Source organism: Elaeis guineensis, chromosome 9 (assembly GCF_000442705.2).
Source record: "Elaeis guineensis isolate ETL-2024a chromosome 9, EG11, whole genome shotgun sequence".
NCBI classification, from domain to species: Eukaryota; Viridiplantae; Streptophyta; class Magnoliopsida; order Arecales; family Arecaceae; genus Elaeis; species Elaeis guineensis.
The window spans coordinates 27,596,260-27,610,610 of record NC_026001.2 but is presented as its reverse complement, the minus strand read 5'-3'; the positions used below and the strand labels follow the sequence as shown (position 1 = coordinate 27,610,610).

Below are 14,351 nucleotides of genomic sequence, written 5' to 3'. Positions count from 1 at the left end.
CTTTACCAAACTCTAAGGTGAGAGAATGCCAGCCTATGCCCTATCCATATCTCATAATGTTTTATTGATAGATTTGCTCGAAATCTTGTTTAGTATATAAGAAGCAATTTTGAGTGCATATCCTCAAAAGAAGATTGGGAGACTAGCAAAATCCATTATGGATCGAACCATATCTAACAGCATTCGATTCCTCCTTTCAGACACCCCATTATGTTTAATACTCCAGGAGGGGTCCACTGAGAAAGAATTTTATTCTCTTCTAGATATATCAGAAAATGATTAGTGAGATATTCCTAGGTCTGATGGAAGAGTTTTGATATTCTTTTCAGTTTGCTTTTCTACTTCATTACGAAATCGTTTGAACATTTTAAATGATTCAGACTTATGTTTCATAAGATAGATGTACCCATATCTAGATAGATCATTAGTGAAAGTAATGAAGTAGTCATATCCACCTCTGGCATTTGTGTTCATGGGTCCACATACATCACTATGTACTAGACTCAGAACATCACCAGCCCGTTCACCCTTTCCAATAAAGGTTAACTTAGTCATCTTTCCAAGAAGAAAGGATTCATAAGTGGACAATAATTCACAATCATTAATATTGAAGATTTTCTCTTTTGTTAATTTATTTATCCTATTCTTGTTTATATGATCGAGCCGACAATGCCAAAGGTGGGCATTGGTGAGACTATCTAAGTTTGGGCATTTATTCAATGTGTACATGATACTAACAGACTGTGATAAAAGGTATATGCCATATTTTAATTGTCCATGCATAATTATAGTATCATTCATAATGATATCACAAAAATTATTCTTTATTAAAATATTGAAACCATCTTTAATCAAAAGACTTACAGAAATGACATTCATTAAAAAGGAAGAATAATAATAACAATCATTCAAGATTATAATTCCAGAATTAAAAACAAGCTGAACTATTTCTAATGTTAGAACTGGAACAAGACTTCCATCTATAATATTCTGGAATAAGACTTTCATCTCTAACGTTCAGGAGTCGCTCGTCATTCTCGAACTTCCGTATAACAAATTGTAAATATTAGTTAGACTTTCAGTATCCAATACTCAGGTAGTAGTATCACAAATAGAAAAATTACAAAGAGTTATCATATAAGTACTTTGATCAGCAACCACTTACTTATTTCTCTTCCTAAGCCTGTTGGGGTCAAGAGAAGCAAGATATTCAAGGCAATTTCTCTTCCTAGGATCGAGCTTCTTACAAAAGAAGCATTTTGCCTCACTCTGATCTACTTTGGACTTCTTATTCTAAAAATTGAAAAAAACTTGCTAATTTTCTTTTTAATACAACCGTCGACTCTATTTGATATTTCTCTGAAGTACGAGTTCTATAAAATGGTATTGAACCCATGGATCTATTTCCTATTTTTGTGTAATAATTTAGATCTCGGATCTAGAAGGAAAGGAATATAGAAATAGAATAAGGTCCTTTTAGGATAAAAATGAAAAAAAAAGAAAGCCTTGGTCTCCCTCCCATATATTTCATCCATAATATTTTTACCCTGGTGGGTCTCTCTCTCATTTAATAAATGTCTGGAACCTTGGGTTACTAATTGGTGGAATACCGGGAAATTCGAAACTTTTTTGAATGATATTCAAGAGAAAACGTTCTAGAAAGATTCATAGAATTGGAAGAACTATTCCTCTTGGATGAAATGATAAAGGAGTACCTGGAGATGCATATACAAAAACTTCGTATAGGAATACACAAGGAAACGATACAATTGGTCAAAACACAATGAATATCATCTCCATACACGAGATTTCTATACCTTCTTCTTCTTTTCTCTCACGAGATTTCTATACCTTCTTCTTCTTTTCTCTCTTAAAAGATCGATGCCCCACTAACTTGGAAAGTGAGTTTAGGATTGCATCCTTGTCTAACTGTTCATGTAAAAAAAAATCAAGTTTGCTCAGGTGCTCGATCTATTCGATTATGTATAATACAAGATCTATAATCGATGCCCCTCTCGCATTCGGGCATTGAAGAGTGCACAGAAGGTTTTATGCCTCTCTGCATCTTCAGGAGTGCTGAAAGACTTGTTAAGACTTGTTCAATATTTGAAGCATTTCCTCCAGCTGAGCATCCTCAAATTTATGACTGAACTCATCATTCATGGTAGCCCTTATAATGCAACGTACCATTGTTCGATCATTGAGCCACTTTTGATTAGTGTTTCTGACTGCACTACGTGCATTAGCAGTAGATACTTCAGGTGCAGAATCTGTAAGGATATAGAGGATCCTCTTAGTTTTTGATACCAACATTTGGACTTTAGTCTAAAGATTTCTTTCACTATTTTATGTGAATTGATAGCCTCTACCTCCAATTCGAGGAACTTATTTAGTTCCTTAGCAGGTACTAAAATCCACATAGACTGCATATGGATCCGAGTGTGGCTCGGCCAACTCATGTGTATCTATGGATAGGTTATTAACCAATTATTTCTATAAATAATTTCTAGCAATAGGTTTTGCCCCAGATTTCTTATCAGTCGGTGTGTGATGCCTCTACTCAGTGCATCTAACTAATGAATGATCAGATCCGAGTGTGGCTCGGCTAACCTACCCATCCATCAAAAAGTCACAACAGAATCATCATATCATGGATGATAATTCCAATACCCAGATAAGCATCAGGTGACTATTTGACTGATTATCATCTACCTTAATGGGAGGCTATAAACTAGTTATCACTATAACTATGTCATCACTATAACTATGTCATTTTAAGGACTTAATAATTTAAAGAGTTTTATATGTAAATTTCAATTTATTACATAAGATCCTCCCACTGACTTTTCCAAGGACTTGCATGTTTAGGTTACACCTTAATTAATCAGCACAATCATATGACTAACTAACCTAGATAGCATGGGTGAACTCAAATCAATAAGCAACCTCATCGAAAACAAATTGACCACAGTGGATAGATAAGTGGAGATCGACGAAGGGTCCTCATTTCTTTCCTTAGACAAGGTAATTTTCTTTCCTTAGACAAGGTAATTGGCCAAGAACAGTCCCAATTAAAAATCCCTTTCAACCACTTGCCTTAGACACTAATTGGTTCATCAGTTTCGATTTGATTAGCTTAAAGACTCAGATTCGACCACTGAGCTAACAATCAGGTCCATTTGGTCTAATCAAAGATAGGGACTTGACCAACTATAACTATTGTATTTGATCTAGAGTAACCTTGATCTAACCTAAATCAATTTTTGGTTAGATTTGATCAATTGCTCTAATTAGGTTTAGTCTATTATGTATTGATTATAAACCCTAGGTATTAGCTAGTCAAATAGGCCCTATTTTAGCTAACCCATTGCCATTAGTTCAAGTTTAACCATAAATTACAGAACTTAAAATGCATTTTTAGATCAAAATTTCATGATTAAACATCAACAAAATAGATCTAATCAAACTTCATGCATTGCATATGTAATAACAAAGTTCAAATCTAATTAAAGAATATCACATGTTATAATATTAACAGTATCTTAAAATCAAATTTCATATCTTGATTTGAAGCATAAAACAGCAATTAATTAGATCATAAAACCCTTTTATATCTAATCTAATCACATATCTTATACATGATTAAAATTTCAGATTTAACTAGAAATTATCTTATACATGATTAAAATTTCAGATTTAACTAGAAATTATGCATCTCATATAATTTTTCTTCGCGGTTCTTCCTCTTAATTCATGCAGACACCCCTTCCACCATATTCCATTATGGCAGGATGGCCTTTACCATGGATCTTGAAGAATACTAGGCTACTAGGAAGAATTATACACTACATATCATATATGTGTAAACAAAAATTCAGGTTTAAATCATGTGCCGAATAGGACAGGAGCAGAATTTTTTATCTAATCTAATTAGATCATGAACAGAAGCAAATGGAATTCAGATCTAAATCTGAAATATAGAAATCTGTTCAAAATAGATTTTAAAACTCCTAAAAATCTGTTCAAAACTAGACCTGAAAATAAAATTTATAGGCAAACATATGAGCATATACAGAAACTAATGAGAACAGAAATTCAAATCTAATTATATTAGATCCAAACAACTATACATTAACTTCATATCTAAATCTGAATTTGTACAGGGTATCAATCATCAGTTTCACATCTAAATATTCATGAAACCTGCTCAAAAATAGATTTGAAGATATAGTAAAATCTGGTCAGAACATGATCTGTGCATCAATAGAAATCTGTTCAAAACAGATTTAATATTCCATAAGAAAACTCTATCAAAACAGATTTACATCAGATCAAAATCTAATTCTGACTTCATACATGAAGATCTGGTCAAAACCAGATCAGAAAAATTTAGAAATCAAGGAGGAACATTATCAGATTATATAAAAAATATCTGATTGCAAACCAGATCTGAAAATCTGACCATACAAACAGAACCAGATTTTATTTGGTATTCAAAACTCAACCTGGCTCTGATACCAGTTGAAGGGGAAAATCCGATCCAAAATAGGAATGCCAGGAAACAGAGAACAGGTTCTACAAATAAAATTTTAATAAACCATGATTATTTCCTTGATGTGCAGTGGAGATAGGATCAAGGCGGCTGAAAAACTCGCAGCAGCAGCAGGTGCAGCCTTTCTTCAGCAGGTTCTTCCTTGCTTTGTGAGATCCACATGCGCAAGTCCTCTTTTGATTTTTGACTTCAGAGGGGACTCTCTCGTGATTTTTTTTTCGGATTTTTCTATCTGAGTTTCATCTGATTTTTTCGTCAAACGGGGAAGAGGGCGATGGGTTTTATAACTCTGTTCTCAGCGTAAGAACAGAGTTATGTTCGCACACTGAGAACAATTTTTGTTCTCAGCAGGCGAACAGAAATTCTGTTTTGCTGAGATTTTTTTTTTTTTTGAATCTTTGAATTCGAAATTCAAAGCTTGAAACACCACGCCCTCCGAGAACCAACCAGAAAAAATCAGCGACCCAAAACAATTTTGGCGTGCACGGATTTCTGTTCACGCCTGTTCGCGCAAGCAGAAATTCTGTTCGCTGAAATTTTTTTCGATTCGCTTTTTTTTTTTTTGTGTGTGTTTTGAATTCATAATTCAAATGACAAAAAACCCCTTGATCAGAAGATGGTTTTAATCAAAAGTTTGGGTCCTAACCAACTTAGGACTCAAACCCAAACCCAAAACCCCTTGATCAGAAGATGGTTTTAATCAAAAGTTTGGGTCCTAACCAACTTAGGACTCAAACCCAAACCCAAAACCCCTTGATCAGAAGATGGTTTTAATCAAAAGTTTGGGTCCTAACCAACTTAGGACTCAAACCCAAACCCCTCTTAGTTTAGATCAAACATTGATCAAAAATTTGGATCCTAACCAAATTAGGACTCGAACCGAATCCTTTCCTATTCCCTGAATTACTGATTTATTCAAGTTCATCCCCCAAATTAATCTTGCAGCTAATGTCTAGTGTTAGCTGGATATAGTCAGTATTTAATCCCTATGACCTAGAACTTAATTCTCAATTAAGTAAGATTATTTGTTCAATCAAGTCACCTACTTCCAAATTGAATATATAGACTTCAGGTCAAGCCCTTTCAATGTTGCTTGACAATGTGCGTGACTCCATAGGTTCGAACACTAAGTTAGTAATACAAAAACTAATTCTTACACTAATCGAGGTGACCATCTAGCAATGATATCCGACGTCCGGATAGATCGAATAATTGCAAAGCAACATTCAAGAACCTTGGCATATGGTTACTGTATGATTTTTCTCTTTGACCCTCAATGCTTAGGATGACTTCAAGGTTAATTGTTAAACCTTTAATTAGTCATCCATATTGTGTTTCAACCTTATAAATTCTGTGACTGATCACATGGATTACCCTGACCAAAGTTTTACTAAATTAAAACACATTAAAGCATTATCTTCTAAAATCTGGAGCCATCAATTCTATCTTGACTCACACACAAACTTCGCAAATACTTGACTGTGCCCAGAAACCTTCCATCAAATTAAAAATACAGATAGTCCGCTATGAAAGCACAGTGAGTTGCTTGCAAGTCATCGTGGTGATCTTAGGTCAGAGGGATACTTATATCCATATCATTCGCAAGTAGCTCTTGACAGCAGAGCACTCCAGAGCTGAGTCACGTTCAATGAAAATGTACTCCTATATTTTACTTATATGCCATACCAATATCTCCACACTCTTTGGTTACGAGGACAACCAACCCATATGGTACACAATGACTTATACTTGATAAACTTATCGTCCTATTAATATAATATCACTTGGTCGCAAACAAAATTTAAGAACTCAATAAATCCTCATCACCTCTATCGATTGTTAATAGTTCTAAGGACTTCATCATAATTAGAGTTCTAAAAAAAAGATGCAAAATATGATGAACTATCAAAAAATAATATTTATTAATATAATTTATTTACAATTCATATACATAAGCACAATAGTCTATAGCTAGATGATTGGCTTAAGGACACATTCCCAATAGTTGTCCGTGTATTGTAGTGAATATGTGTCATAGGTTCCTTCATTCCAATTCCCCAAATTAGATCATTTAAGAATGCTTTTTCTATTATGCATGCCAGGATGTCAATGACAAGGATGAACAGAAATGGGGACAAGGGGTCTCCTTGCTTCAGGCCCTTGTGTAATTGAAACCACTTAGTCACTTCCCTATTAATTAGGATGGTTGTTCTACCTGACTAGAGAATTCCTCTAATCCAAGTTAACCATCTCTGACTAAATCGATGGGTGTGTAGTACCTTTAGCAAGAAGTTTTGATCTATGCTGTCAAAATCTTTTTCATAATCGAGCTTGTAGATTAGGCCTTTGAACTTCTTTTTGTTGCAGTGATTCAATATTTTTGTTGCCATTAGATAACTGTCTCCAATATTTCTTCCCGTGATGAATGTTGATTGCGGCTGGAAATGAGAGCATCTATATATTTTGCAAGTCTGAACCTCGAAGCTTTTGTTAAGATTTTAATTACTCCATTAACGAGGCTGATCGGCCTGTAATCCTTGACCAAAAGGTTGTCTTGTTTCTTTGGATGAGAGCTACGTAGGAATAGCATGTACAACAACAATTTTTTTTCATTGGAGGACAAATATTGGTTCATGCACGCTATCCTCGAACAAAAATTTTAAGATTTATAGATTTGTTATGCTACGATTAATATATTATTATTATAACTACTTTTATTTTTAAACTATTTTCAGATCATGAACTATGCTTCATATAATGAATAGAACAACAAATAATCATGCCTAATGACTAAAATCAATTAAAAAAAGAGAACAAAAATAAAAAATTTATAAAAATTAAAAAAATTAAAAATTGTGGTCTGCTGATCTTCCAACTCTCACGTAAATCCCACACAGAGAGAGAGAGATGGGTACCGAGATGGAAGCGGACGCCGGTGGCTGTGCAGTGACGGCGACCTATAGGTGGACTGAGAGAGAGAGCCAGAGAGAGCCATACCTAAGAGATCACGGCCCGACAGACTTTGGTGGAGGCGGAGGCAAAGCGACGGCGATGCAGCGATGGCGATAGTGGTGCGGCGATGGAGGCAACCTACAGGTGGACTGTGAGAGAGAGAGAGCCATACCCGAGAGATCGCAGCCCGACGGAGGTCAAAGAGGGACGGTGGTGGAGGTGGAGGCGGAGCAACGACAACGATGGCAGAGGTGGAGCGACGACAACTGTGGCAGCCCTAGGGGAAGCAACAACCATAAGAGAGGGAGAGAGGGAGGGAGAGAGAGAAAGTGAGGAAGGGAGAGGGAGAAACCAGGGAGGAAGACGACGGCGGTGGTGCAGGGAGGACGACGGCGGTGGCCTCGATTTGGGTAGCGCAGTGGCATGGAGGGAGGATGACGATCGGGGAGGGCTTCAATTCAGTCGATGGCGCGCTCGATTGGGGAGGGAGGATGACGATCGGTGGCACGTTCGATCAGGGGGGAGGATGATCGTGGTGGTCTCGATTCGATCAGTGCGATGGCATGGAGAAAGGACGATGACTGGGGAGGGCTTCAATCTGGCCGGTGGCATGCTTGATCGGGGAGGGAGAACGACGATCGGTGGCGCACTCGATCGGGGAGGGAGAACGACGATCGGTGGCGTGCTCGACGGTGTGAGAGAGCGAGAGAGAGACGAGCATCGGTGCACGTTTTGGGGCAAAATTTTGCCCTAAAACATTTTTTTTTTCAAAAAAAACCTTTAGAGATGAAATATTTTCATCGCCAAACATAAAAAATTTTGTCGCAAAAAAAATATTTTTTACAACGAAAATTTTTTCGTCGCAAATAATTAATTTTTAATGATGAAAATTTTATTCCATCACAAATAATTAATTTTTATCGACGAAAAATTTATTTCATCATAAAAAAATAAAAACTCCAGTGACATAAAAAATTTCATCGTTAAAAATTTACTTTTAGCAACAGGAATTAACATTTCGTCGCAAAAGATTCAACTTTTTGCGATGAAATTTTTTTTATTATAAATACTTAATTTTTGACAACAAAATTTTTTTCATTGCAAAAATATACTTATTTGTGATGAAAAATTTTTTCATCGTTAAAATTTCATCGCAGAAAATCAGATTTTTTGTAGTGCCTTGAAATGATTATTTTCACTAGTCAAAAGATCAGCACTCCAACAGACAACCTAGAGACATGGAGAGAACTCACGGCAGAGAACCTCCCATTGAAGAATCCTCCATAGGTCTCCCTCAAAGTGGAACAAAAAGGATCAGCGGACCACTAGAAAAAGCGGCACACAATGAAGAAACGAGGGAAAGAAAACACAATAAATCCGACTTGTGGGAGCAAACTCGATTCCTAAAGAAAGGAAAAGAATCACTCAACATATCTTCCGCCCTACAAACAAAGATTCTTGAAACCACCCTATCCAAGAGTTCTAGATACTTGGATTCCTATCCTGGCTCATCATCCAACCACCCATGGTAACATACGTCGCCCTATCACCAACCACTCTGACAAACCAAGTACTATATGCGCTTGGCTGTGGATGCTTTACTCAGTAGTTGTGCGGATTCATCCATTCTGATGGACCACATTCCATTGGTATGGTGGACATCCCTGCCCACATCCTAGCAACGAAGAAAAGACGTTCAAGGACGAGCCACCCACCTCAAGCACTGCATGGCCAGCCACATCATTGAAAGAACTCAGCTTCCGAAAACTACTCGCTCCTTTAGACCTCTACCCTTTAAATACGACACTTGTGGAGACACCAACCACTTCAAGTTAGACTGCCGAAGCCCAATCTGGTGTTTCAGGTCCATCCATTCTGGGCACTCCTCTTGTACATACTACAGGTTTCAAGAGAGAGTTCCTATCATACCCCTGACTCGAGATCGTGAGTCTAGGAGTCGTGGCAATAGTTGCATATATATGGAAAACTCTTCTCGTAAGAATGCAAAGCATTCCAAACATAATGTTAATGCATCATAGTAGAATTCATAATAAATTTAGTTCAAAATTTAACTAACTAAAAACAACTTTAATCTCTCACAAAATTCTAACAATATTCTAAAGATCTTATATCAATTACACTTCAAATAATAATCCTATAAAAACATAAAAAAATCTATGTTGTCGATTCTCACTTTTAGCTCACTTTCAAAATAGTATCCATATCTACAATTAAGAATCTGAATCTGAAAAATAAAAGAGAGCTTGACAGTCCAATAAGTAATGAATATCTCAACTAGATATTTCAGATATTATTATAAGATATAATGTAATAAGTCAAATAATTTTAATACTTATATGTATGCGTAGTCATAAATCCGATTCGAATCAAAACACATATAACTCAACAGCCTGTGACTATGATCAATATTTAACCCCCATTGGTAGGATCTACTAAATATTAATGTATAGCCCCCAATGGCAGGGTCCACTAAATACCAGCACACAATCTTCACTGATAGGATCCATTGAGTACCAACATATAATCTCTATTGGTGGGGTCCACTAATTACCAACGTATAATCTTTATTATAGAGCCCACTTATTATCAATATATAATCCTCAGTACTGAAATATAGTTAGATTAAGAGCACAAATCCGATCCATATCAAGTACTTATTCAATATAGCATATAGATATCATAATTTGAATGAACCTGTGCATATTCTTTAATAAATTAATAAACTATAATATTTCAGAAATCACTTTTCGTTCAAAGTATATTTTTATAAATCATGCATAATTCAAAAATTGATATTTATTTTCAAAATAATTATGAAATATCTCAAGAAGATAGTTCATTACTTTATCTCTACAGAACACTAAACGAACAGATTCAATCAAATTCTGAAAGCATCCTTCAAAATCTATTATTCAAAATTATATCCTTACATTAATTATAATTCATAATTAAACCAAAATAAAATTTCCAAATCAAAGCCTCTTATCAGAATCAACTCAAACTTAAAGAAACGGATTGGTTCATAAATCATATAGAGAGAGAATATCAGAGAAGAGAGAAATCAATAAGATAGAATAGGACTAATCAGATGATACTGTTTGATAATCTGATCGGATGAATCAAGATGATTTAATTAAGTTACGATTGAATTAGTGTATAGATGGTCCAATAAAAATCATGGATTGATATCAAATCTAGAGGTATCCGATCTAGTCAAAGTGAGTGCTGCACGCTATCCGATAATGATGAATCAAGACTCTCTTGTTTGGGATTGGATTAGAATTATTATAAACAATCTTTTCACTAGCTAATCTCAAAGAGATGATTTTTAGAGAGATAAAATTCTATAGAAAAAAATAATTTTAGAGATAGAAAATAAAGAAAAAAAGTAAAATTTTTAGAGAGAAAAAGGTGGAATTCAAATTTAATACAGGAGGAGAGAAGGGAGAGAAACTCTCTCTCTCTCTCGTCTTTTTTTTTTTTCTTCTGTTTTTCTGTTTTTCTTTTTTTCTTTTTCTGTTTCTTTCTTTTCTTTTCTTTTTTTTCCAATTTCCTTGTGTATTGGGGCGAGACAGGGGATCTCCTTCCCCTTCTAATTGTGGAACAGGGGACTCACGTTCCCCATTCCCTCTCCAGAAAGAGGACCTCCCGCCTGCCATTGCTACGGCCGGCTGTGAGTGGGATCACGGCGACAGAACAACCAGCATCTCACCGGTGAAGACGGCGAGCATGGCCGGAAATATCAAAAAAATCGTGGAAAACAGGGGAATCAATCTGACTGCCATTTTGACCAAAATCCGGCGGTTCGTCGGCCAGAATCCGAGATCTAGGGAGTTGCGAAAGAGGGAAAGGAAAGCTAATCAAAAGATGTTGGGTTGTTACCCGGTGACCTGTGGTGACTGTCTCAGCATTGGTGGCGGTCGGAGTTCGAGAAGAAAACCAGGAAACCGATGGCTTTTGGGGTTGAGCTTGTTGATAATGAAATCAAGCCAAAGTGAGAGACTCTAAATGGAGCTGAAAGGGCTTGGAATCCGACTCAAGATCGGCTTCATCCACGGAAGAATCGGAGAAGAAGAGTCCTGTTCGGACTCGTTCCCCTCCCCCTTGCCACGTTATCCAATTAGAATCAAAATCGTCATAGTAGTCAAAGATTGCGTTATTTTATTTATAGAAAACCAACAACCACCCATTGTCATCACAAACTAAAACATGAATTTGATCCTGTTCCTCACTCAATAGAGTTCTAAACGAGTCTGACCTCCTCTTGAATAAAGGCGGTTTTTTGAGGCAGCTTATCCTCCTTATTTCTGACCTCAATCAAATCCTCGTCTTTTGAGGAATTTTCCGATAAGATCTTTTCTTCCCGCGAGTGAGGAAGGAAGTTGTTAGCCCGCGAGAAAGGTTGGGATCTAAACGAAACCGATTCAGCGATTCACTCCGGCAAGCTATACTTCCCGTTTCCAGATTGGTCAGTTCTTCGTTTTCCAGGATTCCTCCTCTCTCCAACTCCGAGCTATAAAAAAAAAACGAAGGAGAACAGGGAAACAAATCATGGGCATCAGCAACGATGTTGGTGTAGATAGAATCAGTAATCTGCAATCGGATGGGAGTCCTCTCCAACTCCGAGCTATAGAAAAAAAACGAAAGAAAGCATGCATCAGCAACGATGGTGGTGTAGATAGAATCAGCAATCTTCCATCGGAGATCCTTGAGCGCATACTTTTCTTCACTGGAGTGAGGCAAGCCGCGCAGCTGAGCGTCCTCTCTTCAACATGGAAGGATCTGTGGAAGTCCATGCCCGATCTCTACTTCGATGCAAGAGACTTCCCTCCCACTCGGGATGAAAACTTGCGCCTTGTCCAACTCACGCACAGGGTGCTGCGGCACCGAACTTGGAGAGTACGGCAGCTTCGCATAGTGATTTACAAGGAGATTCATCAACGGATTGGTATTTCTCCGCGCCTGTGGTTCGATTTTGCAGCGCAGTGTCATGCCGAGGAATACTCTCTCTCTTGTCTTCCGCACTCGTCCTCATCACCCATATCAGGATTGATCGGTGAAAACCCTAACATTATCGTGTTTGGAATGCTGCTGCGGAGTCTGTCTATTTCGGGGATATGTGAACCTTTTAGTGCATTCGAAGCACCTTCTGATGCTTGTCCATTGCTTGAAAAGCTTTCCATCGTCGGCTGCAGTTTTGATTCTATCAATATCTCCTCAAGCAGATTGAAGCAGTTGACATTACACGATTGCGGTGTATTTGGACGCCTCCGTGTTGCCACTCCAAGTCTAGAATCGTTTGATTACAGACATAGTTTTTCTCGTGTCTGCCGGTTGGAGAACCAGCCTTCTCTTAGACATGCATCCATCGAGATCAACTGTGAAAACTGGAGTTGTGATGCTTTACTTGGAATCCTCCGAGCGATTCAAAATGCTACTTCAATAACTCTTCCTTGGTGGACCCTTGAGGTATGCTTAATTCTTTCAATTTTAATGCAAGAATAAAAATTTCACTAACAACAACCTTTTACTTGGACCTATTTTTAGTAACAATTTGATCTTATTTTAACGAAGAAGAATATAATGATCTTCTTCTCATTAACAATGATAAAAATTATTAATCTTGATCACATTCCAAACAACTTACAGTCATTGTCAGGCCCGCTGAAGTAACATTGCATAATCCTTTCTTGCTTGAAATTGCTTTGGTCCTCCTTCTAGTCTAGAATAATTTTATAGAAGTTGGTATCCCTTGACGTGCAAATTATTTTTTTTTCTCCATGTTCTGATTACATCATGAAAGATACTAGACAAACATTCATGGAGGCCTTGGGAACTGTATGTCGAGACAATATTATCTTGCTGAAAGAAAGGCATCTCATTGCCCAAAAATAATGCCATCTGATTCAGGGACTTTTTTGTTCTTATATTATAAAACTTTATATACCAATTGAAACCTCCATATGGCCCTACTTTGTCATTGGAAACTCCAGTGCTTGGAAGACAAGCCTCACACTAGCATCCAACCTTACTGTATATGAGCAAGGCAAATGCTGACATAATTTTTGGACAAACATGATACACCAACATACTGAGACAGCAAAAAACCAAGTTAAAATCTTGTTATTCAAAACAAGCTCATTCACCATCTTCACTTCTTAGTTTATATTATCGTAAACTGATTATTTAGCATTGAGCAAGTGCATTCTTCCCTTGTTGAAATGAAGCGGAATGGGTCATCTTTCCGTTTTTTCTTTCAGAGTAAGAAAAAACAAGCAAAGAGGATCATGGCTCTCGAGATTTTCTTGCAATTTTCTTTTCCGATATGGTCACTTGGATTATAATAACATATTTAAAAAATCTCTCAAGCAATCCATAGTTGTTTTTCCTCTTTATAATATTACAATTATCTATGAATTTGTATTTCGGTACATCAATTCTGTATCTTGCGTATCTTGACAGACTTACTACAAACAGCAAGGTTCATTTAGTTGCCTACCAACATTCCATAATGCAAAGCATGTGACATTGGTATCACATGGTCAAAGGAATATAATATTGATAAGCGATCTGCTGCAGAAGTGGCCCAATATAGAGACTCTGACAATGAGATGAGAAGGTAATGAACTGTTATATTTGCTAAAAGTAATCAGTTATCCTCTATTTTTTTAACTCTAGATTGAAATTCCTCTCAATTGGCCTACCTCAGGAGAGCTTGGGATCAACTCAAGAGGAAGGATTCAAAGCTTTAAAGCAACCATGATCACCATTTTCCATGGCAGCATTTTTCTTTTTCTTTTTCTTTTTTTTTGGTTTTCGATGGTGG

General features: G+C 36.8%; 1 protein-coding gene across 1 annotated transcript in view; it reads left to right on the top strand.

The window, feature by feature from the left end:
* The first annotated feature begins 9,731 nt into the window (after window positions 1-9,731).
* LOC140851777 (F-box/LRR-repeat protein At3g59210-like) overlaps window positions 9,732-14,351 on the top strand; it is a 4,773-nt gene continuing 153 nt past the window's right edge. Inside the window, exons 1-3 of the mRNA XM_073243930.1 lie at window positions 9,732-12,994; window positions 13,988-14,144; window positions 14,235-14,351. The exon at window positions 14,235-14,351 is cut by the window's right edge and continues 153 nt beyond it. Of these exons, the coding sequence (XP_073100031.1) occupies window positions 12,077-12,994; window positions 13,988-14,140 (1,071 nt within the window). The 5' untranslated portion in view covers window positions 9,732-12,076 and the 3' untranslated portion in view covers window positions 14,141-14,144; window positions 14,235-14,351. The remainder of the gene's footprint in view (window positions 12,995-13,987; window positions 14,145-14,234) is intronic.